This window comes from Trichogramma pretiosum, unplaced genomic scaffold (assembly GCF_000599845.2).
Source record: "Trichogramma pretiosum strain Unisexual culture from Peru unplaced genomic scaffold, Tpre_2.0 scaffold62, whole genome shotgun sequence".
Classification (NCBI taxonomy): Eukaryota; Metazoa; Arthropoda; class Insecta; order Hymenoptera; family Trichogrammatidae; genus Trichogramma; species Trichogramma pretiosum.
In genome coordinates, this window is record NW_019641674.1 from 852,894 (window position 1) to 879,291 (window position 26,398).

The 26,398-nt window shown below is 39.6% G+C and overlaps 1 protein-coding gene across 2 annotated transcripts in view; it reads left to right on the forward strand.

The window, feature by feature from the left end:
• The first annotated feature begins 4,928 nt into the window (after positions 1–4,928).
• Positions 4,929–26,398, forward strand: part of LOC106649689 (neurofilament heavy polypeptide-like) — a 41,568-nt gene continuing 20,098 nt past the window's right edge. For both annotated transcript variants that reach the window (XM_014367255.2, XM_014367263.2), the window contains exons 1-4: positions 4,929–5,543; positions 16,677–17,027; positions 22,222–22,407; positions 22,514–22,624. In XM_014367255.2, coding sequence (XP_014222741.1) covers positions 16,779–17,027; positions 22,222–22,407; positions 22,514–22,624 — 546 coding nt within the window. In that variant the 5' untranslated portion in view covers positions 4,929–5,543; positions 16,677–16,778. The remainder of the gene's footprint in view (positions 5,544–16,676; positions 17,028–22,221; positions 22,408–22,513; positions 22,625–26,398) is intronic.

Genomic DNA, 26,398 nt, shown 5'->3' on the forward strand with positions numbered 1-26,398 from the left:
CCGAGCTCTCTCGCAAGGGCGTCGGCCTTCGGGTAACAACAACCTCGTTGCCACGATCTTTCCACCGAGTCGTATCACTGTCACATTTTATTCCTTCGTCCATTTGTATCGTTGCTATATACATTGCTGCGAGGCAAACAGACGGGTGCGGCTGCTCGATACACACACACGCGCTCGCGCATGGAGGAAATATCGCTGTTCAACGTAATCACCATAAGCAGGCAGACGACGTCGAGATGCGAGTAAACGAGTTCTTCCGTAGAAAACTTTGGGCGATCGGAGCTTACAAACCGCTGACGAGAACAGCAAAGTTCTTCTGATGACTGCCGCGGTCGCATTCGGTACCCCGGCTGGATGGACATGGGCGTCAGGCTACGATTCGATAAACGCCTCGAAGTCGTTTGCGACGAGGACAATCAAATTGCGGTTGTTGGGCTTGATTTGGACAAGTTGATGCTCGCAACAGAAACCACGTGGTAAGCAGTGTGCTTCTTCGAACAATCAGCCGTGACAAGTTTGAGAATCGAAGTGAAGTCCAGAAAGAGATGACCCGACGACGTAATGCAGTAAGAACAGGACGCAAAGAGAAGATAAACCCCCAAGAAGAGCACGTATAGATTGAGCCTTTGCCCCGCGGAATAGTGCCCGACGCTAGTCTTGCGGGGTAACAGAAGCAGAATAATCCATGCAAGGCGCACATGTTGCACATTTAGTCCGTGAATGGTTTTCCCCGCTCTTTAATACAAGTAGTGCCAATGTAAATAAAAGAAACATTATGGCACTTTACAGCAGTCTGGCAATTGGAGATTCATAAGAACGACAAAGCATATAGAAGCTGAGAAAATTGGACGACGAGTTTTTCATTCGCGTCTTTTTTGGCCCAACTGTGTGGCATTAGAATGCTCGATAGAATATCTCTCTGTATTTTTCTCTCTCTCTCTCTATCTCTCAGCATCTTTAAAACGTATTAGCAATGTTCCCGTGCAGTAAATTCAATGCCGCAGCAGCCTCGAGCAATATCTATATATTAGATATATACGCCAGTCTCGTGCAGTTGCGTGTGTGCAATATATTCCATACAGTTACATATATGTCTTACACAAAGGCTCGTGTTGAAGCATATAGAGTTGAAAAAAACTTGAAATTTTACAAAGCTTCGATTTTTTTTCTTCGCCGTTTTATTGGCATACAGTCCTGAACTGGGCAGATATGATCCTAATTGACGGCATGGTATTCCGATAAATGCTAAAAATTTGAGCCAAATAATTGTCCGTGTTCATAGAGCACTTGGCGTATTATTTCGAAAGTTCAGTTAAATTGCCAGGAATGTAAAGTCGCACAGGCGATCACGAAGGTGCAGCCTTTAGCCAAAAACCCTTTTCTCGCTCTTATGGCTATCGCTTCGTTGCTCGCGTCGAACACGAGTGTACTAGTCATGCACGCGATACACTTGGGCTACAAGTACGAAAGGAAGCAGCATCGCATGGCTGAAATGGAGAATAAGGAAAGACAAGAAGACGAGAAATAGATGGAAGAGTCGATAAAGTTTTCTCGCTGCTGCTGCTGCTGCTGCTGCTGCTGCTGGCCCAGTTTGGATACGTGAAAAGAGTCTGCGAGCAACGCGCTCAGGACTATGAGAAAGAGCCCGATCGTATATATGTGCGAGCTGTCTATAAAGCCACAGTAGGCGTAAAAAGCATAACAGTGACAGGATTCACGATATGAGTGCGAGTCGAAGAGAGTGTCATCGACAGGGTTAGCCCAAGGAGGAATGAAAGGGCCGAGCCGCGACAGGAACTTTTTGCAAAAGCATCTGTAAGAAGGAGCGCGCGTAGAGGAGCGCATTTTCGGCGAGAAACGAGCTGCAGGCTCCTACCTCTTGGTCGTGAGCAGAGTACAAGGCAGTAGCAGCAAAAGCAGTTGCGCCAGAAGCGTGGGCCGATGAGATTATATATAGCTATCGCAGCTATAGGATAGGATGCGCGTGTATATGCTTGGTCGGGCAGCGTCGCTCAGGGCGCGGTATAATTAAATGCGCTCGTCTAGAGGAGCCAAGATGAGAGAGAGAAAGAGAGAGAAGCTGCATATTCGTCGCGCAGGTTCGTCCTGTTGGCAGCAGCGGCTCGGGCTTCTCCTCCAGCGGCTACGGCGGCGGGTGGTAGCCACTGCCGAGCTCCGCTTTCTCTCTCTCTCTCTCCCTCGTTCGTAGCAGTCTTTCTCCTCTTTCTCTCTCCTGCGATCCAAGGGCCCCACCCTGTTGTACACGCAGTTGAAACTCTCTCTATCCCTGTAGCTCGTGTGCGCATCGCAACGTTGCTGTGCTTCTGTACCGAAGCATGTAGTCGGCTGCTGCCGCCACCGTTGCCGTTGCCACTGCTGCTTCTACGCTTCCTTTTTCTCCTTTCGTGCTCCTTCATTCTCGCTCTTTCTCTCTCAATTTTTTTCCTATTATTTGCCTTGCTTTTCTCCCTCTCTTTTTCCTTATACCCCTCGCTCGTTCACTCTCCTTTGCTTTTATTCGTAAATTATCTCTCTCTTTCTCTCTCTCTCTCGTGAGCGATATTCGAACGTACACACGGCCAGCATACGTATTATTTTCTATATACGTACATACATACAAAAATATGTGCTGCGTGCCATATAGGCTTCGAGAATGAAAAGAAGAGGAGACGACGCTGATGTTCTCATTTTACTATAAAATATTGCGCCTGTTGTGCTCAGCTGTATTGGAGCAAAACAGCTCCAACTCCTCCACTTTCTGCTTTTCTTAGTTTCACATCATTTTTTACTCTGTTATAGTATGAGTGTGAGATCTTGCGTGGCTCTGATTTTTCTCCGCGCGCAGCCACTTTTATCGAGTCCCCTCGCACACAGGCTTTTGATGAATTTCTCATCGTGCCACATTTTTTTTCACGCATTCCTTCGCGATGCTGCCCAATTGTAGACCAAATTCGGAAACTCGACCAGTTTCCCTCCTAACTTTATCTTCAAATGATCTCTCATTTGATTTTTTTCAATACTTGCATGAATCACTGGATTTTTAACATTATATCCTGAATTTTCTATGTCGTAAAGATATTTTAAATATTAATGATAATTTTAGAGATCGTGGTCGTAAAACCTAAATTCGTAGGAAATTCAGTCAAAAACATTAAGACATTAATGAACGCGTTTATCCGACTTTAATTTCATAAATTTATATTGTTTTAGGAAAAATGCTTCGATCCAAGTGTTTTCTAGCTATGATTTCCAAAATAATGACGCATTTCCGGTCGAATTTCGTCATACAATCAAAAATTCTTTATACGTTTTAATATTCTTACAAATTAGAAAAAAAGTACACTAACTGTGCATTATCTTCGCATTTCTATGTAGCGTTCCTGTACACGTTTGATAAGTAGAATAGTGTCGTGACATGAAAATCTACAGTCACCATTATCACGACGATAACAGTCCTTTCTTTATTTTCGTTTAATAATTAGTATTTGTACGCTGTGCAGCCGTATTATACTTTGAATGAGAAATCTCAAAATTTCTTCTACGCTACGCTTATCTAAGCGCAGAGCCGCGGTAACGCTTAGAGGAAAAAGAAATGAAGCGCTTCTCTTATAGCTCGTTAATGGACTTTCACTTTGAATATTTGAAGATGATCGAATGAGCCGCGTATAGTTTCGCTAGAGCACATAATATCAAACTTGAATGGCTTGAAACGAAGAAATGTCATGAGAAATGCATCTTGCTCACACGTGTTGTTTGGCTTGGTTCGACGGCCTATTCGCCATCTGCCGAGGACACGGATCGCGAGCTATAAAATATCATTTGCAAGCGACATCGGCAAAATCGTTTCTTCGCAGCGAGAACAGCATAGGAAATATTGCTCGAGAAGTCGATCGCGGCCCTCCCGAGATACGCTTCGAAGACCGAGTCGCCTACTCGTATAATATATTAGTACATGGTTGCTATATGTCATAGATTATATAGGTGTTGGCGTCGTCGGCGTATCGGCCTCGGCTCAGCGTCCATTTTGCCGGCATCGGGTCAAAGAATGTCGGAAAATACACTCGTCAATCGCTGCAGCCGATTGTCCCGCCAAGTCAACGCGTAACGCGGCGCGAGCTACGTCGCAGTTTTAGCTGCGCCCGGGGTACGACTGTACGAGGTCCCCTCCCAGCACTAGCGCTACACGTAGTAGTCGGCCGCATAGTATGTATACAACACTACTATACATCGATGTGCATAAGCCATGTGTGCAGAGAAAACACGAGAAACAGAGTCACACATAGGTATGGATATCCGAGCAAAGATGGGTCTTTTAGAGGGACCGGTGTTGGGACGCAATGCCGATCGGAGAATCGGACCGGGTTAGCTCAAAAATCCAGCGCTTCTCGCTCTCTATGCGTACCTATAAGTATATAATTTTTTATACAATACACGTATTGGTGAATATATCGAGAAGGAGATACAGAGCTAGCTTATAGCTGCGGCAACGACAAGCCGAGAAGCGAGCGAACGTCGGAGAAATGAGGAGGGGAAGCGGGGCAAGTTTACACAAGTGCGTGCCTGCTGCACGTTCGCTCGTTATGCTGGATATGTAGGATAGGAGCGAGTCGTGCGCGCGCGACGTTGTTGCCGCTGCTGGCGTCGCCGCCGAATGCCGAGCGCCGCTGCTCGCCGCTGCTCGCTCTCTCGACTCTCGCCCGAGTACCCGACCCATAGCTCTATATGTGTATTGTGTACATGTGTGAGTAGAGTCTCTTGCTCTCTCTCTCTCTTTTGCACGCGCCAACTCTGCGGCTCCGCTCGGCTCGGCTCTGCCATGTACATCGAGTGTGCATGTGTGTGCGCGCGAACCAGCGCAAAGTGGGAGTTTCAGGGGGAGAGTGATCTACCGCCCCTGCGCTTGCTTCGCTAGCATAGCGTCTCTCCCTGGTTCTCATTCCCTGCGTAGCTTTTGCGTGGCACAGAGCGCTGCTCGTATCGCCTCTGCTATTTTTTTTCCCCTACGTAGACACACGCACACGCGCGCATACACACACGCACACACGCACACACGCGCACACGTTCATTCAGTGTGTATGCTTCCACACAGTGCTGTACATCGAAATTACTCCACGAGCCCCGAGTGATTCTCGCTGGACTTTCCTTGTCCTGTACACGCGCATTCGTTCGCACTCGTCAATTGTTCTTCGTCGTTGGTGTGTGCGCCTCTGCCGAGTTTCAAAACCCGATAGTGCTCCGATTTTACGCAAGTACATTACTACTTTGTCGCGGGTGAATCAGTGATTTGCAACGACATCCATCTCTGCATTGTGTGCCTGTGAACTTGTGCATTGTTCGCTCGAGCAGGATATATTTATTTTTTGTGAATATACCAACCAGTGATTCTATATATACGCTCAAGTATATATAGCCCAAGATATTTCCTATAGTTTTTTGTAATTGTTGTGCCAAGTGCAATAGCGAGAGTTGTTCGCTTCGATCGAGGAACGGAGTGCGGAACCAAGTTACGCACACCTCGAGCAGCCACGCGTCTTATCTAAAAGGTAAGCATCTTCGAGACTACGTAATATTCAATGGGGGGTCGGCTCGGCTCGGCTCGGCTCGGCTCGTCTCCAATGCTCCGAAACTCGAAAGCCGCGAAAAGGTGTGTCGCGCATCGTGTTCCTGCGTTTCAAGATCCCCCTACGCTATATCCCCCAACATCGCGCGCGCACCAAAAGCACACAATTTCAGTGTATTCTCGGCTAAAATGCAGCTTGGCCTCGATATGCTGGACATGGTTTGAAAAAAAAGTGCCCGGTGTTGGACGCCGGTTGGCGAGGAGCTCCTCGCTAGCCTTTGTTTCGCGCGCGCGCGCGCGTTTGCCTGCTACGAAAACCGTTACCGCTTTCGCTGACGCTGACGCTGCCGCTGCCACTGCCACTGCCACTGCTGCCGCTAGCTACTATTACGTCCCGAAACGAACCAAGGAGAGAGATCCGCCCCGTCGCTTCAATGATGTGTTTCGTCCAAGAGTATATAGCTCTCGCTCGATGTATCTTACACTCCATTTCTTTTCTTTAATCTTGGTTTCCTCTCTCTGCACGCTCGCTCGTCTTTTTTTGCGATCTTTCGGGAATTTGCCCGAGACTGCCAAGTTTGCACACTGCTGCTCTTCGGTCGATGGCATGCAGCTTGAAAGAAAATGTGTGGCTCCGCACAGTCGACTAATATCTGCTACGCCACTCTCTCGCATCTTGTACCCTGCGCCTCGTGCTCTCTCTCTCTCTCTCACTCTCTCGATTCGCTGTGTGGCTTTCTGCCTCGCTTAATTCGATAAGAGCAGACTTGGCAGAAATGTTATTGTTTCGACGCTGACACTAGTTGGAAATTCAATACTCTGTACTCAAAGTCGCGCCGTGCGAGCTTTCAAACATTAGTTTTTTTTCTCTTTACATTCTACTATTCGCAATTTACTCCGATATTTTGTTATTTTGAAAATTCCGTTAAATTTTGATCGAGTTTGCCATGAGAAATGTCCGTATAGTATTCCCATTTTTAGCCATTCGACGGTAATTCACGTATTTCATCGTGTTTTCCGACTTGATACGCTAGTAATCGTAGTTCGAGTCATTGTCTCCTTGGAGGATAAAAGTTCAATATTTTTCGCAGGTACGTATAGGAGTGTCCTGACTCTCCTAACCTCAATGTACAATCGCATTACACAGCTGACGCACTGCTACTTAGCTAGGCCGGTTTGCAAAGATTTAGTAACGATATCGAATTCTTTGACACTACGTATCAATCCATGGTGCAGTATGAGGCCGGGGGAAAATTTCGAAGCAATTTGTTATAGGAAAGCTTCTCAACGCGCGTCTCGTTGCCGCTGTTACCGTGACGACGAGCGCACGTCAATTTATAATGGGCTTGATACCACTGCGCACGACGACAAGTTCAACGAGTCAAGTCGACGATTATCAACCAACAGTCGTATTTCGGGCAAATCATACCGAATGCAGGCGCACGTACAAAATTACGCACGCCAAGCGCTGTAGTGCCACGCCATTTTGAAAACGGCCAACACACGCGTGTGCGTTATAAAACTCAACGGGAATCGATAGCTGCGCCAGAGCCTGCGTACACGCCGCTCAAATCCGCACCGAATGTCCTCATCATCGTGTCCTGCTCCCAAACTCTCGTTACTCCCCATGTCTATATGTATGCTTGCAAGCCCCGTGAGACCCTCGCAGGCTGCCGACTCTGAGGCTTGTTCGTTGCAAATTATTCTTACACGTTTTTAGTGACGATTCTGTTTATTGACCAATCATTTATTTCTTATTCAAAAGCCTAAGGCGAAAAACCCTCGTTCGCGGCCTCCTCGTGCGCATGATAAATTCTACAAAACTGTTTGCTGTGGAAATAATTATCAAATAAATACCGATAAAAGCCTGAAAACATAAAAAAAAGATTACCCATCTAACTTTCATTTCATAAAAATAGCTCATAGTGTTGCATAATTGCATTAATATCGTAATCTTTTTCGAAAAGTTTTTCCTAATTCAAAAATTACTCGTCTTTTATGAGTAACTTAAATTACTTTATCTTGACACGCTTATAATATTGGTGACATTGATGATTGAATATACTAATTAGAATTACCGATAAAAGTGTGCCGGTCGAGTTTTTTCGCATTCAATCTATTACGATCGATTGATATCGTCCGCGTCTGTCATTGTTTGTAAGCAAAGTCAAACGATTTCAAACCGAAAATTTGTGTTGATTCATTTTATAATTAAAAAATATTAAATATGAGATCTGTTTAAAAAATTATTAGTGTGCATGCATTGAAATAACAATTTAGAGTGTAATATAAAATAACTTCTGACACTGTTGATGAATATTTATTATGAAATTTTAAAATAAAAGGCTGTTCAACTAACAAATTATTGGATAATGGGTTTATGTAAATTGAAAAAAATTGATATCGAATAAAAAATGAGTGTCAAGTCGAACTTTATTTTTCAAATAAATTTTAAAGTTAATCGCGAGCCATGAGGATGAATTGAGGTTAAAGTTTGTCAATTTAATTTGTGAAAATGCTCAAGAAAGAAAGTAAAAGTTTGCACTTTTAATGTGTAAATGCATGAGCACGCAAGCCCTCAATTACAAAGCTACAATGCCTATGTACGCATTAAACACGTTAAACTGGTAGGAAAAAGGAGAAACTCGCTGAAGTGTACTCTTGTCCCTTCGCCATCTTGATCCAGCTGTCCCCCTCTTTTGCGCTATAACTACGTACCGGTGGCAGTGACTATGTGCGATACTTGTATATCTATACATGTAGCAGCGTGCGATGGTCGTGTATAAAGCGTCGAACGGAGAACACGATGTGCGTGCGTGCGTGCATGCGTGCTCGTGTATTCAGTGCGCCATATGTACATGACTGCCTGACTGTGTATATATATGTGGACACGCACACATTTTTAGTCCGGCGTGCACACAAGAGTCCAAGTACGGAATATATTCCGTCTATACGGCGTGTTTTATATATACGAGGAGTTGCTTGTCATGTGTGAGTCGTTTCAGGCATACTAGGTATTAGCGTACGCACATGGAATCGCGCTGCGCGTCGCTTGCGCATAACGCTGCTGAAATTTCAAAGAGCTCACACGGACAATGAGAACCGCGGCCGCGACGGAAAATTTCTTCGAGTTCGCTCTCGTGCCGAGTACAACATGCCGCTTTACTCAACGCATTCACAATTATTACGTGTCGCATTTGGCCTTGATCGATCTTTCTTTCCTTTTTCAACGTCGAAACGTTGTGCACCCTCATGAAAAGCCGCATGAACTAAACATCAGGATCTTTTTAGAAAATATGTTATCAAAAAGGAAAAATCGAAAATATGAATGTGTGGTTATTATTTACTTCTGTAAGGAATTATGCATTTTATTTTCTTCGTGCATACAACATGGAAAAAGTAAACTTATAGCAGATATGCAAAAATGACTATTTACTGCTATTATCAGTCTCGTAGTCCCTTTTTTTTCAGAGAAGAGCGAGATTTGCCTACTCTGTAATTTCTCCTAAAGCTAAAAAGTGCCCAGACTCTTCTGCATTATGCTATTCCTTCCTTCTATCTTACCTATTTTAAGTTTTTGTGAACGTGAAAAATATCCTCGTGACTCGGTGTACCTTTCTTACAAGATTGCTTCCCCATGGATCAAGATCTCTGCTACTTTTTCATTGAAAGCATAAGAAAGAAAACCTCTTACATTGGTGGCCTATAGGCATATAGGAACCCTCGCGGCTAGAGTTGCCTCATCTTGCAAAATTATATTAGAACATCGATGAGGGAAACGAGCTTGAAACGTTGATCGGGTTTTATGCTTCTCTATTAATTACTAAATTCATTGGCCATCAATTATCAGTCTAATATGATACAATTACTCCGTACGATCAATGTAACATTTCCATGGTTGTTGAAAAAATTCGTAGTAGCGCTCTTAATTTCTACTCGCCAAACACTTGTGTTTCGTACTCAGAACAGGATGTTGAATAGAGCGTACTTAAGTACACATTAATTTTCAGCATTATAATGTGCTAATTGAGTTCCAATTTTATCGATGTCAGAAATTTTTATAGGTATTTCTTACATTGGCTAAATGGTGAAAAGATGGCATATCTCACCGCCCGCCGCATTCTCTGTTCTGACACAAAGAATTGTTTTATTTATCATAACGGTTTGTGCACACAGTCAATCCAAAGATCACTCTCTCTCTCTCTCTCTCTCTCTCTCTCTCTCTCTCTCTCTCTCTCTCTTCTCTCGTAAATACTCTTGCGAATATAAGCGCACATTGCATGTTTTATTGAACTTGATTGGACTTTATTGAAAATTGCCGTTTTTCTTTATAATTTCAACTTAAGTTAACAATATTCTTCAATTCATTGAAGCTGTTTGTTGAAGTTGAAGTTATCGATAAAATTTTAACCATTGCTATTAGCTCGAATCGTTTGATTTGAACTTTTATGTCGATTTCTTCACAATCTGCTTCTATCATTTTCTAGCTGCTATAAACTATTTTTTACGTTAACATGAATATTTTATTTGCTACGATCACACGAAATTATTCTTAAAGTTACTAAAAAAATTAATTTTTGATTTTTTACAATAATAATTTTACGCATATTATCATTTTTATTAATATTAAATATTCGATGAAACAACTGACAGTTGAGAGGAAAAAATAGTGTACTGCTGACGAGCACGTTTATGAACAAAAGTAAAAGATCCGTGAATACACACACACACATAAGTACTAACCGGAAGTTGGAATGCATATTCGTGCATGCAATCGCTACCATATAACTCATGAGATTCTAAGAATTCATATTATTTACCCTTCTATTTTTTTACTTTCTAGGCTCTTGACACTCATTAGTATTGAAAACTTTGTAATATTCTACCTCATTCATATATTTCTCCTAACGATAATGTAATTTCAATTATTGATTTAAGTGCTTGATAAAGTATCTATACATTCTATTAATTATAATGGGCTCTGCCAATTTCATAAAATTTTTCAATCATGTCTTTGTCGAAACTTCAAACGCTTTGTTTCAAATATTTTAACAATTTTAAACTATATGAATCTCAATGTGAGATTTGAAGATGCATGCATATAAGCGCACTAAATTTGTTTTTAATCTTTTAGTTTATAAAGTTTGGTGGGTGAAGTTTTTTAAAATGTCATGTAGGTTTCCAGAACGAATTACCAGCCTGAATTCTGCGTCAAAGTAGTAACACGGTCATAAAGTCCAGAAATACTATAGAAGTGGTATAATACACCACAACGCTAGAAAGAGAGTTAGAGAGGGCACGAATGAGACATTAAAATTAGGCAGATCCACTGGGTAAAACGAGGCCATTTCTAATTTCGAACCGCCGCAACAGAGTGCCCGTAAGAGGGTTACCCTCTTGAAACTCCGTACGAGACAATTGATATGATGTTTTTTTGACTGATTAATACGTAAACTAGTCTACCATACGTTTTGCCTGTTACTTGAATAATTTTTAGTAAATACACAAATTTTTAAAAAAATTTGGTCAATTAACATGCCAGTAATCTGGATAATATAGCTCGTAACATCTCGGCGTCTCAAAATAAATATGTTGAGGTTTTTTTCACGGTACTTCGATGTGATTTGTTTTTTATCATGAGCACCGGCGATGTATATATATAGGTGCAGCTTGAGTTAATATTGTAAACCAAAACAGTCGTACTGTTCATCGTATTGATGACATTCTTGATCTTTAAAAATTGTTGTACAAATGCATTACACTGGCACGAGTGGTTTATTATGAATGAATTTGTTATTTCTGCTATTCGTTATTTCCAATTACTTGAATTTTTGAGGAAAAATTGTTACGCCATTAAACTAGGCGGAAAAATCACGTAGGTCTAAAATAAATATTTTCGAGAAAATGGATAAAACTTTTACTTAATGCAGTTTCCCTTTGTCATGACGAAATTATTTACGTCTAAAATACGTGACAAATGCATCATGGTTAGCGTGTACAAAGCGCGACATCAATAGCTGTCTTCGCTGGATGCACAACATCTGAGTTACGCAGATAAAAAAATGTTATGTCGATTCATTTACTCAGTAAATTCAAAGATCCTAATTCAAACTCGTGCGATTATTTTCGAGTACATAAATGCGACCAATTGCAAAGTATGCGCCCAAACGGCTCTCTAGCAAATATTGCAGACGTTGCTCAAATATGCTGTGATGTCCAGTTGCTTAAACGCATTAAACGCTAGCAAGTGCAGGTCAAGTCAAGGAAGTACCAGCAGTATAGTGCTGTTTTACACTTGGGGTTTCATGACCTTCTTATCGTCACGAGTGAGCGTGCGCCGGAAGTTATACTAATACTAGGTGAGGCTGTAGCCTACACGGCATACAGTACATTATGGTGCGTGTTTTATAGTGTACTGTGTCAGAGGCTCGCTCGCTTGCAACTAAGCAAGTCAGCAACAACGGGGAACACGCAGTAGAAAAGAAAATGGCGAAAAAAAGTTGCAGCAGTTTGATGATTTGCTTTCATGCAGTAAACGTAAACTGAAACATGCGCTTGCTACAGTATTGTCCTTTTGTTTTTTACTAACGACGAATAGCCCATATTGGGGAATTTCCTAGTTAGGTCAAATTTAGCGGTGCAGGGCAGTCGTAATAAAGCCATGCTGCTTCGAACATCTCACTAAACGTGTTCTTATTGATTTATGCAGCTTGTATTTGGCTTTTTTGTTAACTGTACATAAGGGTTACAGAGACTAAATGACAGTCTCGTGCTCTACTAAGGTCCCCTTTCAAAGCTCACGAATAAGCCTCCGTTGTTCAGTTTATGGATTTACTATCGTTGCACGTACAGGACTTGTGACATGAAAGACGCTGCGCTTCTAATTTTTTTCGTCAGGCGCGCGCGATGAAGGACGAGATAAAAATGCGCTACAACTCATCTGGTACTTTGATTATAAAAAAGATTTCAACTTGAGAACGAGTCTGTTCCTATTGTCACTTTCCGTAAAAGTATATTCAGCTGCAAGCGTATAATTTTGAAAATATATGGTATTTTTGAGAAGGAGGATGCTTTCTCGTCAGTGGCGATTTTCGAGTTAGAGTTTTTTCTCGTCGGGTCAAAACCAATGTTCATTTTTCGCGTCGTCATCGAATTCGCAGGATCCAGCGGAGCAAAGAAAATGCAAAATGCACGCAGAGTGCTTGATCAACACTGATCCCACAGTGACAATAGTTGGCAAACTAGTTTTACTCCACTTTGCGGCCTGCTTCTTGGATAAAATATTCAAGTTTCCACCTTATTCAGGCAAGCGGTCGGCAGAAAAAAAAGATGGAATGAAAAAAAATTATACGGACCACGCATCGCAGTTACAGTGGCGAGCAGATCTTGGAAAACTGGCTCCGTGGCCCGTATTTGCCTCCGGCTGTCTAGCCAACTGCTGCACCGCTGTATACTGATGTATAAGATTGAGCACACGTTTCATCGCGTCTCGTACTGCCTAGCCATCGAGTAGTTGGTCCAAATCTGCCTTGGCATGAATAGAGTGCCGAGTTATCGTAGCCATTAAAGAGGGAGACCTGTGTGCTCGTGTTCAATCGGACTTGCTTCGCGCTTTTCCTTGATTATGATATATTAAAGACCACAGCACGAAACGGCTACGACTACTTTGTGCATAATTATTTCGACATAAAAACATTTCGAGGGAAGAACAGTGAATGAGCCTTAGCGTTACACTAAAAAGATTGAGCGATATAAAAGTGTAGCTCTAGATAATTCGGCTGAAATCATCGAGTCTCGTCGATGAAATTTTTAAAGCTGCAAAAAAAAAATTTGGCAAAAATCAAGAGAGTTTTCTTCAGTTCCTCATCGATATTTATGTAAGTTACGAGGCGAAAGCATATGATTTGTTCGTGCATAAATAAAAAAGCGCAAGTCCGGAGATGCCGAAGATATTCGGTACATAGTATTGTGCTCGAGCAATATGACTTGTTGCTTGCTGATCTTACAATATATAGTACGAGGCAGCTCAGTTATCGAATTTTGAGCAACATTAACTCTGACAGTAAATATTATACTCGAGGATTTCTCACAGACCCATGCTTGATACACTACTTTTTGTACAAACCCTAAAGCTAGTTCGAGAAGTGTGCTAAAGATCTTGATATATTCTTGATATATATATAAATGTACATAAAAAAAGCTGTGTAGCGACTAAATTTTTTTTCTCTGAGCATAATCTCTTCTTTAGATTTATACTCTGGCTTGAAAGTGCTTGCATTGCGCGAGAACATGTCTCGAACACCTCGATGAAGCTCTTATTAAATTCGCTTTGAGCGATCGGTTCGATCGTCTACGTACAACCGCTCTAGATCTTCTTCTTTAGTTTTGTAAACACAGTCGAAGATTAGCCACTGGCAGTTCTTATAAACGGTAAGCGCATCGAGAAATCAGCAGAACTCGGCGTTAATTGACACATTGACATTGCTCGCTCTATTCAGTATATCACGAAGCATTTAGTTGGCAGAAAGTCGAAGCGAAAGAGCTAAGCACGCGCAAAAGAGAGAAAGAGAGAGAGAAAGTATACCAGAAAAGCAAAGGTAAACACGACGACTAGATTAAACGCGTATTAGTCGTCTCAAAAGATTCTGAACACTATTTTCCATGTGACGGCCAAAGTAAGCAAGCAACATCGTTTGGTAACGTGCACGACTCATTGACATCACAATGGCTTTCTTAGCTCGGCGCACTGAGTGCTAATATACCCATTCCACGCGCATGTAGCATATATAAAGTGCCCGCAATATAGACTATCGATAACAGTAGCCCGAGTTAAAGAGTATAGCCGGATACCTACTAAAGAGAATATAAGGAATGTACAGCGAGCATTGACCCAGTATTTATTTTGCAGCTTACCTGTCTTGGAATGCCGTCCGTCATGACTAGTTGTGCGACTTTTTGTGAAACGCCTCATCGGCACGCGTCGACACCGTACTACTTTTCGACTTACCTTATTATTCATTTTTCGTGAATTATAGTCGTAGAAAAAACAATATTTTATCAGCAACTTTATTGCGATAAATCGATTGCTCTACATTTATCTGAGTGTCAACGCATGATGGACTGCATAGTTTGACGATAAAAAAAGAACACGTTGTTTCAGAAGTCAAGCGCAGCTGAATAAAGAAGAATTTTTCTAAATTCCCGACAACGATCGTCTACACTCTGATTTACTACCCTTCATAAAGCTTCAATAGCAATCAAAATTGCGAACGCGTTAGAAAACTCCTCTCAGAGCAAAGGTTGGTTTAGCGATACATGCTGTACACTTGATTAGTTGTTCAATGACACTGAATCACGATTGTCGATGGTTTGGAATTAAACGTCAAGATGCGACTACGCCGACTTTCACTTCTTTTCTGACTTTTCTCTTCACCGTTGATTTCGTATACTGTTTTTAGACTAGTATGCGCGTTTTACACCGATAGTGAGCTATGCGCGAGCGATTCGATTATAATGCCCGCTAAGGTTTGAGAGTCATTGCAATTACGGTTCAACGACCGAGTCTGTGCATACGTTCGTGGTAAATTCAAGATTTACACGGTGCTCACGGATTAAATTTCAGCATATGAATTTATTATATCTGCAATCGTCGATCTCACTAAAAGCGTTGTTTTTTACATATACTGCTCGCTCTCAATTGCGATCGCCCTTTACACCGGACGAAGAATTAAATTTTTGCTTTTTCGCTTGAGCAAAAATTCCAGTTTTGAATATTTAGAATTAGCCTCTATTTCAGAGAGATATATAGCACAGAAGCAAGCTTGAACTCATTTTTTGTAGCTGCAGTTAAAGCGCACGTAACAAACGTGGGTTCCTTTATACTTTTCACATTGATCGTTATAAACTAAGACGGCTCGGCTGCTTATTGGAATCAAGAGCCCGCATTATTGTCGTCGTTAATCGGAAACGGGGGTAGTTCGTCTAAAGTTCGACCTACATATACCCCAGCGCATACCCCAAAGCGGCTGTTTCCTACTCTTGAGGGCGTTGACTTGAGAGCGAGCTCTACTACTGAATGTACAGATTTTTTCTCTGCACGATGAAGAAGAAAAAAGAGTGGAAATCGAAAAAACCTTCAGAGTCGGAGCATACGGAACTATGGACGTTTTTCTTGGCGGAGGCGCTTACGTACAGCAAAGAACAGCAAGAACGATTAATTTATCGGCTACTGCATGAGTGGCAAACAAGCGAGGGCTCGATACTTTGTTCATTGCGTGCATGAACTTATCGTTTTTTTCCCTCTAAACATTTTCTACTTTGATTTGAAAAATCGAACCTTGAAAGCCGAGTAAGAATTAGCGAAAATTGGTACAGTTACAAAAGTACTTTGGCTTAAATTTCTGTTACATTGTTAGCATTTTGTGCAAAATTCTATCGGTGCTCTAAGATCCTTCTCTGAGTAATCAAATAACAATAAAACTATGATATTGATACTAAAATGATTCGCTTTCATAATACTACGTAATACATATATAATATGTTAACTAAAAAGATATATCATCACCGTCCATAGGTCCTTCTCTCACTGTTTGAAAAAGATCGGAGACTGGCAAGAAGAGCTGTAATTTATACTTCAGTCCGTCATTGTTTTTTCGAGTAATGAGAAGGACCACGTATAATTGCAATATTAAATCCTGATATGAGTCGTGTGAGGATTGTATGTTTTCTATCTGCTTTTTTTGTGAGTTTTTTCCTCCTCTGCGTAACCTGCTTGTCCCTTATTTGTTCGCTTATATTCCAGCAGATTATAGTAAAAAAATTGTTCATAAATTCTTTCCCCATAAAATTCAAAAAATCCTTTTACACATCCCACGTATACTTTTTCGTTTGAACGTTAATGGGTAAAAAAGAATGCGTTTTTTTAATTTTTACGAAATTGTCATCCGCGTTTTCCTTTTCTATAAGGCAAGTTCCGATAAAGGATAGCAGTAGAGAAGACCAATATTAGATATATCAAAGAAAACAAAAGTTAATAATTTACTTTTTCGAAATTATTGGAGATCGTAGTCGCACTATAAATTAATGTTTGATGATTTTTTTTTTATTTCTGTTGCAGATAAGAAAGTTACATTAGTGAAAAACTTGAGCGTCTTAAAGGCCACAGAGATAACACAGAACTTGAACTACGATTCTTGAATCATAGTAAAACTAAGCTAAAATGGGTGCCCGACAAAGCAAAAGATCCGTTGACATAACTACAACGCCGAAAAAAGAAGGTCTGCCAGCTGAAGCCGGTGCTGCCGGCGAGGCCGTGGAAAAGATCGAAAAATTGGGAGTCATCGAAGAGGTAGCCGCTGCTGACGCTAACGCCAAGCCCACCTCGAATGGAGTAGCGCCTCACGCCGAAAAAACCGACGACAAGGAGAAAGATAAGGATGAAGCTACCGAGAAAGACAAGGACAACGAGGTCAGTATTGAATTTATGCTTCATATTAATAAAATGCAACTCAAGCTATGCAAACGAGCATTTCATTTTGTGCTGCTTTTGTCAGCGTTACAGTTTCTGAGTATCTTTATCGCTCTAAATGTATACACTTGATAAAAATGAGATATTTCGCTTAATTGTCCTACTTGAAATGCATTGCTCTCGCGCATTGCTGTTATTATTATTGTTGCGCGTCTGATAAGGCCAGTCGAGACCAAGTTTGCGGGCGTTTTTTTCTCTTCGGCAGTCCAATACTTTTCTATTACAATAAGTTTCTTGTATTTCTGATGTTAACAAACACTAGACGACGATCGAAAGTGGAAGGAAGTTGAAATAGGCGCTCTTGGCACTGCTGCATGAGCACAGACCAAGTCGACGATTGTGGCTGGCGCCGGTTTTGTCTATACTTATAAGCGGTCTGCATATATATATGCTCGCCTGTTACATCAGTGCTGCTTCTGTTGTGGTTGCGGCATAGATAGTTATTCTGTGCGTGTGTGACTTACGACGTTGGCGTAATAGATCATTGGCCTCTCCGACTCGCCAAAATTGTAAACTTGACGCCGTGATCTGTTTATTTATCAACTTAGCGTGCTTATATGCGATAAATGCCAATGGAACTATAACTACAGATGTTATTTTACAGTCTACCATCATCCTCGCTCCGATGATCGACAGCGTCGACTGAATATCATACATTTTTATTTTTCTTATTTTAGATTATGGTTTCATTGGCATAAGTTTAACTTGTCGCGCGCGGCAATTCCGCAATTTTTTTGCTTTACCTGTAACAATTTTAAATTAAGTGAAAGATGAAAAAATAAGGGAAGAACTTTTCTACAATCATCATAGAAAATGCTTTTCCTGTGTTTCATTTTAGAGCATCGCGTGGTTCTGCGTGGTCGCAGAAACGGGCGTTGGACTTTTATCTCGCGTCGCGTATACGATTTTTCTTTATCCCCATCTTGAAAGAACGTTTGATTAAAATAGTTGTAAAATATTTTATTTAAACAATTTTTTTTCATCAATAGCGATAATTTATTTAATGTTTTATAATCTTTTTCTTTTTTTTTCATGTTAATGATGTTTATACTTTCTTCTATTACAGTTTGTGGATTACTAAGTATAAATACGGGTAGAATTTGACGAAAATCCCCACCTAATACTATTTTTTTACCACTAAAAGGTTCACCTTTTTTTTCAGTTAGATCTCAAAGAGTTAAGTCTACAATTTCTATCGCTTTTTTCTGTATCATTGATGCTTCATCTCAAATTATTATGTCCGCTTGATAACACAGCAACTGCTTTGCTGACTGTCCCTTGCTTATCTACAGCTATATAAACAGAGTTGAAACGCGATATTTCCTTCAATCGACTTCAGAAAATATATAGGCAGCTTCGCAAGCAACCCGCAGCCAATAGTGTGCAGCTGTCACGCACACGAGGAGAGAAACCCCGACTCACGAGACAAGTCAAGCGTACCTAGCTCGCTGTTCTATCGTTTCTTCGAGTTCCTTCGACTCGACTCCTTCCTCTTCATTTCCATTTTTCGTACAGTATATATATGTATTATATGTATATATATGGCTCTGAGGCAATAATATTCCGTAGGCAATGGTACTGGATTTGCCCTTACCCGCTTACCATCTCGATAGCCTTTACCAGCTGTTGTAGGCGCTTGAGCTGCTAACATTTGTCTCGATTCGACTGACTAAGGCAGGGGCATATATATAGCTTGTGTCTATTCGGAAAAGTCTCACTGCGCACAGACAAGTATGCAACGATTGTTGGAACTTTCATAAGCTGGAATTTAATTAACTGTGCAGACTTTGTAATTTGTAGCAAGCCTCGCTGTCAAAAACGACGATCTTTCCACGAGTTGTGAGCGCCGCCGAGTAAGAATTTTTTACTCTTGAATAAAAGCTTAGTAATTCATATAAATTGTTGAGTACGTTCAGAAAGCCCTCTTTTACGCAATTCATCATTGCGGGGATCGAGTTGAGTTCACCCCATAAATTGCCAATAGCAGACACTAGTTTCTGCGAAACATCAAAACATATACGAGAAAGCGGTAAAAAAAACAGCGTACACAAGTTCGAGCTTAATATAATAGCATTTTTGGCCTCTTCGGAAAGTTATGCATGACCTAGCTTATACAAGCGGTGCAAAGAGAGTCATTCGTGCGATGCTTCTCGGACAGAGAAGAAGGGATAAAGAGGATGCAGACGCACACCTGGCTTCTTGGCATGGTTTACATATAGGTACTCTGCACTCGCTCGTCTTACTCGTCATAGGTACACCGAACATGCTTAGAGGTGCGTGTGCTTGCTTGTGCCGTCTTGATATATTATGTCGAGTCGAAAATCTTGCGAAGACGTATCCAACTTAAGGTGTCTGTTATTTCTCGATTTGTTTTTATTGCCTCTTCCTTCCCATAGATGTCTTTTATTCTACTATAACATGAGAATTAAATGTATTTTTAAATGGGAAAAAATTGAAAATTAGATTCTTAGTGCTGAAAATGAAAAAAAAAACTGGCAACTGACACTTTTACATCAAATGGCCCTATGCATCTTTCGGCGTTACAAAATCTTTCCTTTAGCTGTAAATTGCGAGTGTAACTTATAATTTAACAGGGGAATTGTATAAGCGTACAGTAACGCATAAGCTGTGGCGCCTTTAGTTAGATTTTGCAGTTTTCTCTTCAATGAACTCCAATAAATTAAAAAAGTTTCCTTATTCTTGTCAATTCCTGATTAAATTTACCTTCATCATCGCAAAATCGTACATAAAAATCTTGATAGAACATCAGTTCTACCATTATGAAAACTGAAAAAATCCCATGTTAAACCAAATCGAATAAATGTAGAGTAAATACATCGATTACCTGTACTTATTATATGTAGTCAAATTCGACAAAATATTATATGTAATGAATATTAGATTATAGATTATAGATTTTAAAGTTTAAAATTTTTATAAATTTTAAATTTGTTCGATTTGCATAAAATAGTTATTTATGTAACAAGTGCCCAAAAGGCGTTTTTGGGCACGAGTGTGCGGAAAAAGACACGAGTGCCGGCTATGCCGGCACGAGTGAGTGTTTTTTCCGCACACTGTGCGCAAAAAGCTGGGCACGTGTTGCATATTAGTATATTTTGTAACAAGTGCGCGAAGCAGTTGACTCATCCAGGAGTTGTTTTCACCCGAGCGTAGCGAGGGTGCAAAGACTCCTGGGTGAGTCAACTTCCTCGCGGACTAGTTGCAAACGATATTTTTTAACTCTGCTTGCGAGAAACTAGGGTTTTCTGACGATTTAAGGTTAGAAAGCCCGTGTTTCGCGCACGCAGTGTTAAAAAGAATTTTCTCACATTCCATTCAATAGAATAGTTTTTTTGCCACTATTATTATTATTTAAAAAACGAAAAATGAGCCAATGAATATACCTAAAAGTAACACACTACTTCGGATAAAACAAGTCAAATAGTAAACGCAAGAACTTCACTATAGCTTATCACTAATAGGTGACTCACGCGCGCAAACAGCAAATGCAAGCAATGTAAAGAAATCGGGGAGTTCACGCGTGCACAGGTATATAATAAATCGCGTGTAATGTACGTATGTAATACCGTTGGCCGCCTAGAACTTTTTATTCTCTTATTAGCAAAAATTTCATTGTACCGACAATATGTCTTTCCCTTCTTCATGCACAGTTGCTCGCTCTCTTTAGTCCATTTTTCTTGCTATGTGTTCCCTATAATTACATGCATAATGTGATAAAACACACGTTATGTTTGTTACCCTGCAAAATTTAATTGTCTTTTTTCACTATTTGATCAGTCAGACAATTCATCATGAGATCACTTGTTTCAACAGACAAACATAAGTTCAAGTGCTCTGCAATTTTATCGTGCTATGTTTATCATTATGAACATTCTTTTTATTTTTGATACCCTTTCTTTTCTTCATAACCGTAACTTAAAGAAGTGGAACGACCTTTATTTCTTATGCAATTATAAGGCCTTCACAGTCGGCCTTATGATTATTCTCCGTTATTATGTGCCTATCTCTTAATCAATTCTGCTTGACAGCATAACTGTTATGAACCCATATGTCATCTTTTGACACTTCAAATTGTTATGAAATTTGTCTAAATACTAAGCATTATAGTGAGCATATAATCTCACTCGAAAGAGAAAAGTACGGATAGTCAGTAGAAGAGAGAAGATGAAATTTATTAGTTTTTTTTACATCAGAAAACATGTCTCTAGTATCTTTAATTTTTTTAATTGGTTCTGGATTCATCAATAATGGCCATGATTTATCTATGATTCCCTGTGTCAAAGTTCTGTGCTGCATGAATCTAAATGCAATTTTTGATCATTATGGACCTTAGGTGGAGCAGATTTTTGATTCAATTACTTATTCAATCTGCCAGTCTTAAAAACTACCAATAAGCGCTAAATTTTAGTATGCAAAAAATTTTCCAAGCCTTTTTTTGAAATACTTACTATTCCACCTACAGTACAAGTTTCGGGGTTGTGAATACTTATGGCTTTATTTCCTACGTTTATATCGTATATTTTTGCATTTAAAATGTATACTTTTCGTTTTTTGTTATAAAACTTGATTAAGAACTTGAAAGGTATAAGATGATTTTCTTAACACAAAGAAGTCAGTTTTTTAAAGCAAGCACCTTCGAAATGATGTACACCCGCCGGGTTAGATAAGCGGACCCCAAAAATTTGAGATCGATTAGTCGCTTCCTTCACTGCGCAGCGTACGTCGTAAAAATGTAGTCACGCGCTGTTGTTTATAAACAGTGAAGGAAGCGACTAATCGATCTCAAATTTTCGAGGTCCGCGTATCTAACCCGGCGGGTGTACAATCATTTCATCATTTTTAAAGGGATAAGTAAGTTCAAATGAAATTAAATATTAAATAGTGGAGGAAATTATAATGAATAAACACTTTTAACATCACTACTGTTTTGAAAAATATTTACTCTTCATTTTCTCGATATTAATGAAAGTTTGAAAAAAATAGAAACAAATCTGGTACCTTAACTTTGTAAGGTTTACAATTTATTTTTTATTTTTAAGTCAACATATTCACTGAAACTGTTGAAATTGTATATATTCTGTACTAATATTTTGCTTAATTTTTTATATTGCAGAAACCTGAAGAGGCATCAATGAAAGAAGAAGCCAAAAATGAACCAGTTACCGAAGAAGTTGCGGTTTCTGATACTACGCTCGAAAATAACGCACCTGAATTAACGTCTCCATCCGAACCAACCAGTCCTGCCAGTCCAACTAGCCCATCTGATACTCCTAACACCAAGGAAAAGAAAAAGAAGGAGGTATACTCGCCTACCATTTGTTTTTTCATCGTTTTTATTTTCACTCATATTCGCTTTACTTACAAGTGAGAAATAAAACTCAATTTGTATTGCTTTTTAATTACAGAAAAAGAAGTGGTCATTCAGATCAATCAGCTTCAGCAGAAAAGATAAGAGCAGGCCAAAAGACACGGCATCAAAGAACGGAGACGTTGCCAAGGAAGAACCTCTGGCAGAGGTAAGTTTAGTGTCATTGCTTTTACGAACTGTAATCAAAATCTCCTTTAACACAAACAAATTATCTGATCTTACCGTTACGATAAAATGTATTAAACTTATTTTGGAATTTTTCATTCCAACGAGGTATTGTAAGATAGCAAGTTTCCTTGAAATTTTATAAAAGCATTTTTGACTGACCACCACCTCATTCAGTGGTTTGTTTGAACTATAAATCAATAAAAACTTTTAATTGGAATAATTTAAATGAATCACCAATTACTTGTGGTCAAAAAAGTTTAAACTGACCGTACTGGTGAATGTTGCATGACAAGTGATATTCGGCTTAAGTCGTAGTGAATAAATCCAGTTACAGTGCATTTGTTAAAATGTAAAAAAAGATTAAGATTAGACGCTTGAATACAAATAATTTGTAAAATTGTTGAAAAAATTGACACTGAATAGCTCAGCTGTTCGTAATGAGATTAGGTATACTTACAGTTGACAAAATCGAATCGTGCTTTGTTTCTAAATTTCTTCTTTTTTCGCTTTATCTTGACGATATAATTTAATCAAAATTCGATTTTTAAGCTCATTTCAAGGTTTCAGGTATGATATTCAATGCATCACTCTTGTCTTCGCTTCCACCCGATAACCCTTGACTGACTTCAAGTATCCTCCATTACATTATGATCAAACAATTTTTTACAGGTTTAGTTATGAATGAAGATAAAACTATAGCTCACTGAGAAAAATGACTTCTCAAATTTCTCTATATTTATAAAAATTGTTCCTTTAACATACTACTGACAAGGAGAACCTTTAATTTCCGGGTCTGAGTCCCTACCTGAAAAGTATTTGTACTCTAACTTTTCCATGTCCTGAACACCTTACCAAACAATAAGTATTTAACTCAATCTGTTTACTGTGAAGGTGTTGAAATACATTGTTTGGGAAGTCAGGAATGTACAAAAAAATTATAGAGCGATTGGGGCCTTCCATCACCATTTTTCAGAATTCCAAAGTTAGCCTTTTTCGCATTTTTCCGTAATTTATCTAAGATCGCAAATATTTCATTAAGCTCTAGCTCAGTGTAGAAAAACTCAAAAGTAAAAGTGCATGGGACCTTTTTTGTTGGAAATCGTCCAAATTTTCAAAAAAAAAAAAAAAAAAAACACAAAATCTAATCAAGTATGATCCGGACTTTCCTTTCTATAACTATTTAAGAAGCTTCCTCAACATGTCAACTACTCGCTTGTAAATTTTTATAATGGTTTGAGCATTATTACGCTCTGGAGACGCTAATATGTATCGAAAAACGTGCAAAAAAGGCCCCTAAAGCAGAGTATAGCCTTAGATCTTTACATGTTATACATGCTAGGCAAACTCAAACCTCAAACATAAGTACATGATAAACTTGAAGAGCACAAAATTACCTTTAATTTGCTATATGTAAAAACTCTCTAAGTCCTCTAGAACCGAAGATACAGCTGTTTGAAGTTTCACTGAGAATTAAAGCATTCAATCTGTTCTTTTCATAGACCAGTTGATATGATACTTGAATGTTCAGTAAAACTTCAAATAGCTCTATTCGTAACGCAGAGAGTCATTAAAAATGAAAGTGATGGTTCATATTTTCTTATAACGCCAACTTTTTTCTGTCTCTTTTGTATTTTATGAGTATCAGCATTGTTGTCGCATGTGTGTATTTCATTGTATTAAACAAGTTCAATGACACGAGTTTTAATTTGCATCGAACCCATTCATCTCAAATTTGCAAGTCAAATAAAATGCTTCGCAATTAAAAACTTAGCTCAGCAAAAAGTCTGCGTCAGTTGAACGGATTGATATTTACGACGCAGGCACGACCAGGCGATATTGCGTGAAGAATTTGGGTTCGTGACCGATAGTCTTGAGAATAAGTTAAATTATGACCGAGACTATGATTCCCATAAAGTAGCCCGGGTGATTAAGAAGAAGATTGCCTTGTGTATATCAGTGATGTTTGTTCTAGACGTATAGAGTAAGCTCGCCAATGTCCTCGTGACAGCAAGTGCCGGTTGGCGACTGCGCTAATTGTAAATTTCCCCTGGGTTTCTTGTAAATTTTTTTTCCCTGCGCTCCATCGTCTGCTTGAAAACCACTAAGTGCCAGATACAGCGACAAACAACAGTGCAGAATTTCGAGGGTGTGTCTGAAACGCTTAGATAAATTTATTCCTCAGCCCATCATGCGCAATCTATATCTTGTCGCAATTACCAGCACTGAGGTCATGTATACCGCGATTTGTTTTTTTTTTCAAACCACTTGATATTTTTTGTTAATTTTCTCATCATCATGAAAGTCTCATTTTTTAAAACAAATTTGTCAATATTTTTTATTTTGTTATTTGAAATGGTTTACATTTTAAAGCTTCAACAGTAGCGATCGAATAGTAGTTCAATTTTTTCAATAAATTGAAGTTCATCGCTTACCATTGCTAGAAGTGTGAAAAAATGATAAGTATCAAACACGTTTTCTAGGATTTCATCATTGCAATAATTTGACTTGCATAATAAAAAAGAAATTGCATAATAAAAAAGAAAAGAACAAAGCCATTTCATACGATACGATATACAAACGCGTAGGGTAAAACAACGAGAAGCTTAAGATAAACGTGTCGCTGACATGAGCTTTAAGATATATCAAAGACCTTTAGTGAACTTTGAGATATAGCACGAAGTTACGCACATGCGTATACGATATGTATTTTTATGTATGTACGCATGGGTATGAATTTATCGAAGCTTTTGGTCACATAAATTATTCTATGAGCATAAGCGATGAAACATAAATTTACCCAATCGTGCGCTATCATGATCTTATTGCCGAGTCTGTTAGTGGAAAATGAGAACGAGAGAAGAGAGAGTCGTACGTCTTCACCCCTATCACTCAAGAGGTTCAGCGCGTATTTTGCATGTCTTCGCTGTCCTGCTTCAAAGCCATTTGCTCTTTTAACGAGATTGTAAATACGCTTTTATATACAATGCATGAAGAACCATGTTTTTATGTTCCCTACGCGAATTGGCAGGCCCAAAAAATGTTGACATTTCGGACAAATGAACATTTTTTATTTTCCATTTGTCGGATAAATAATCGTACTCTGAAATTTTCGTTTTTATTATTAAGTTTCATAAAGCTTAAAATAATTCATAGTAATAGTCGTGGACTTGTTGGTCGTGTTGAGTAAGTTTAAAAACTCCAACACACATGGCATTAAAAAGTTACTTCTCTCAAGTTACTAGACAAATCTCAACCAAATTCGGCAAAGTTTAATCACTATGTTCCATAAACTGCTCATAGTAATAGGATCGGTCGTTAATCTGACTCAAGTTATATCTGATCTCTCTCTCTCTCTCTCTCTCTCTATAAGCAAGTATACACTGTACATATGTATTGCTCTAAAGAATTGGTTTGAAAAGTAAAGAGGAGGCGAGTAGAGCGCCGGCGCGTGCAAACGTTCCGACCCCCGGGATTCCGGTGCAGCAGCTGCAGCGCCAATCAATAAGATCTCTCATCCGCTCAATTTTATACTGTTTGCGAGTTTCAGGTGCGTCTTCGTTACCTTTTAAGCGGCAAATATGTTATTTGTCTTTCACTTCATTCGTATCTCTGCAAGGTGATTCGCGAAGATTACGCTTCTCCATTCGATTTTTGTAGTAGCTTCGCCATGTACAAGAATCTCACTTTGCGTTATGCGCATTCTCGTTACGAGCTCACTACAGTGAAAACTAGCTCGTGTACCCTCGCCCCTGGT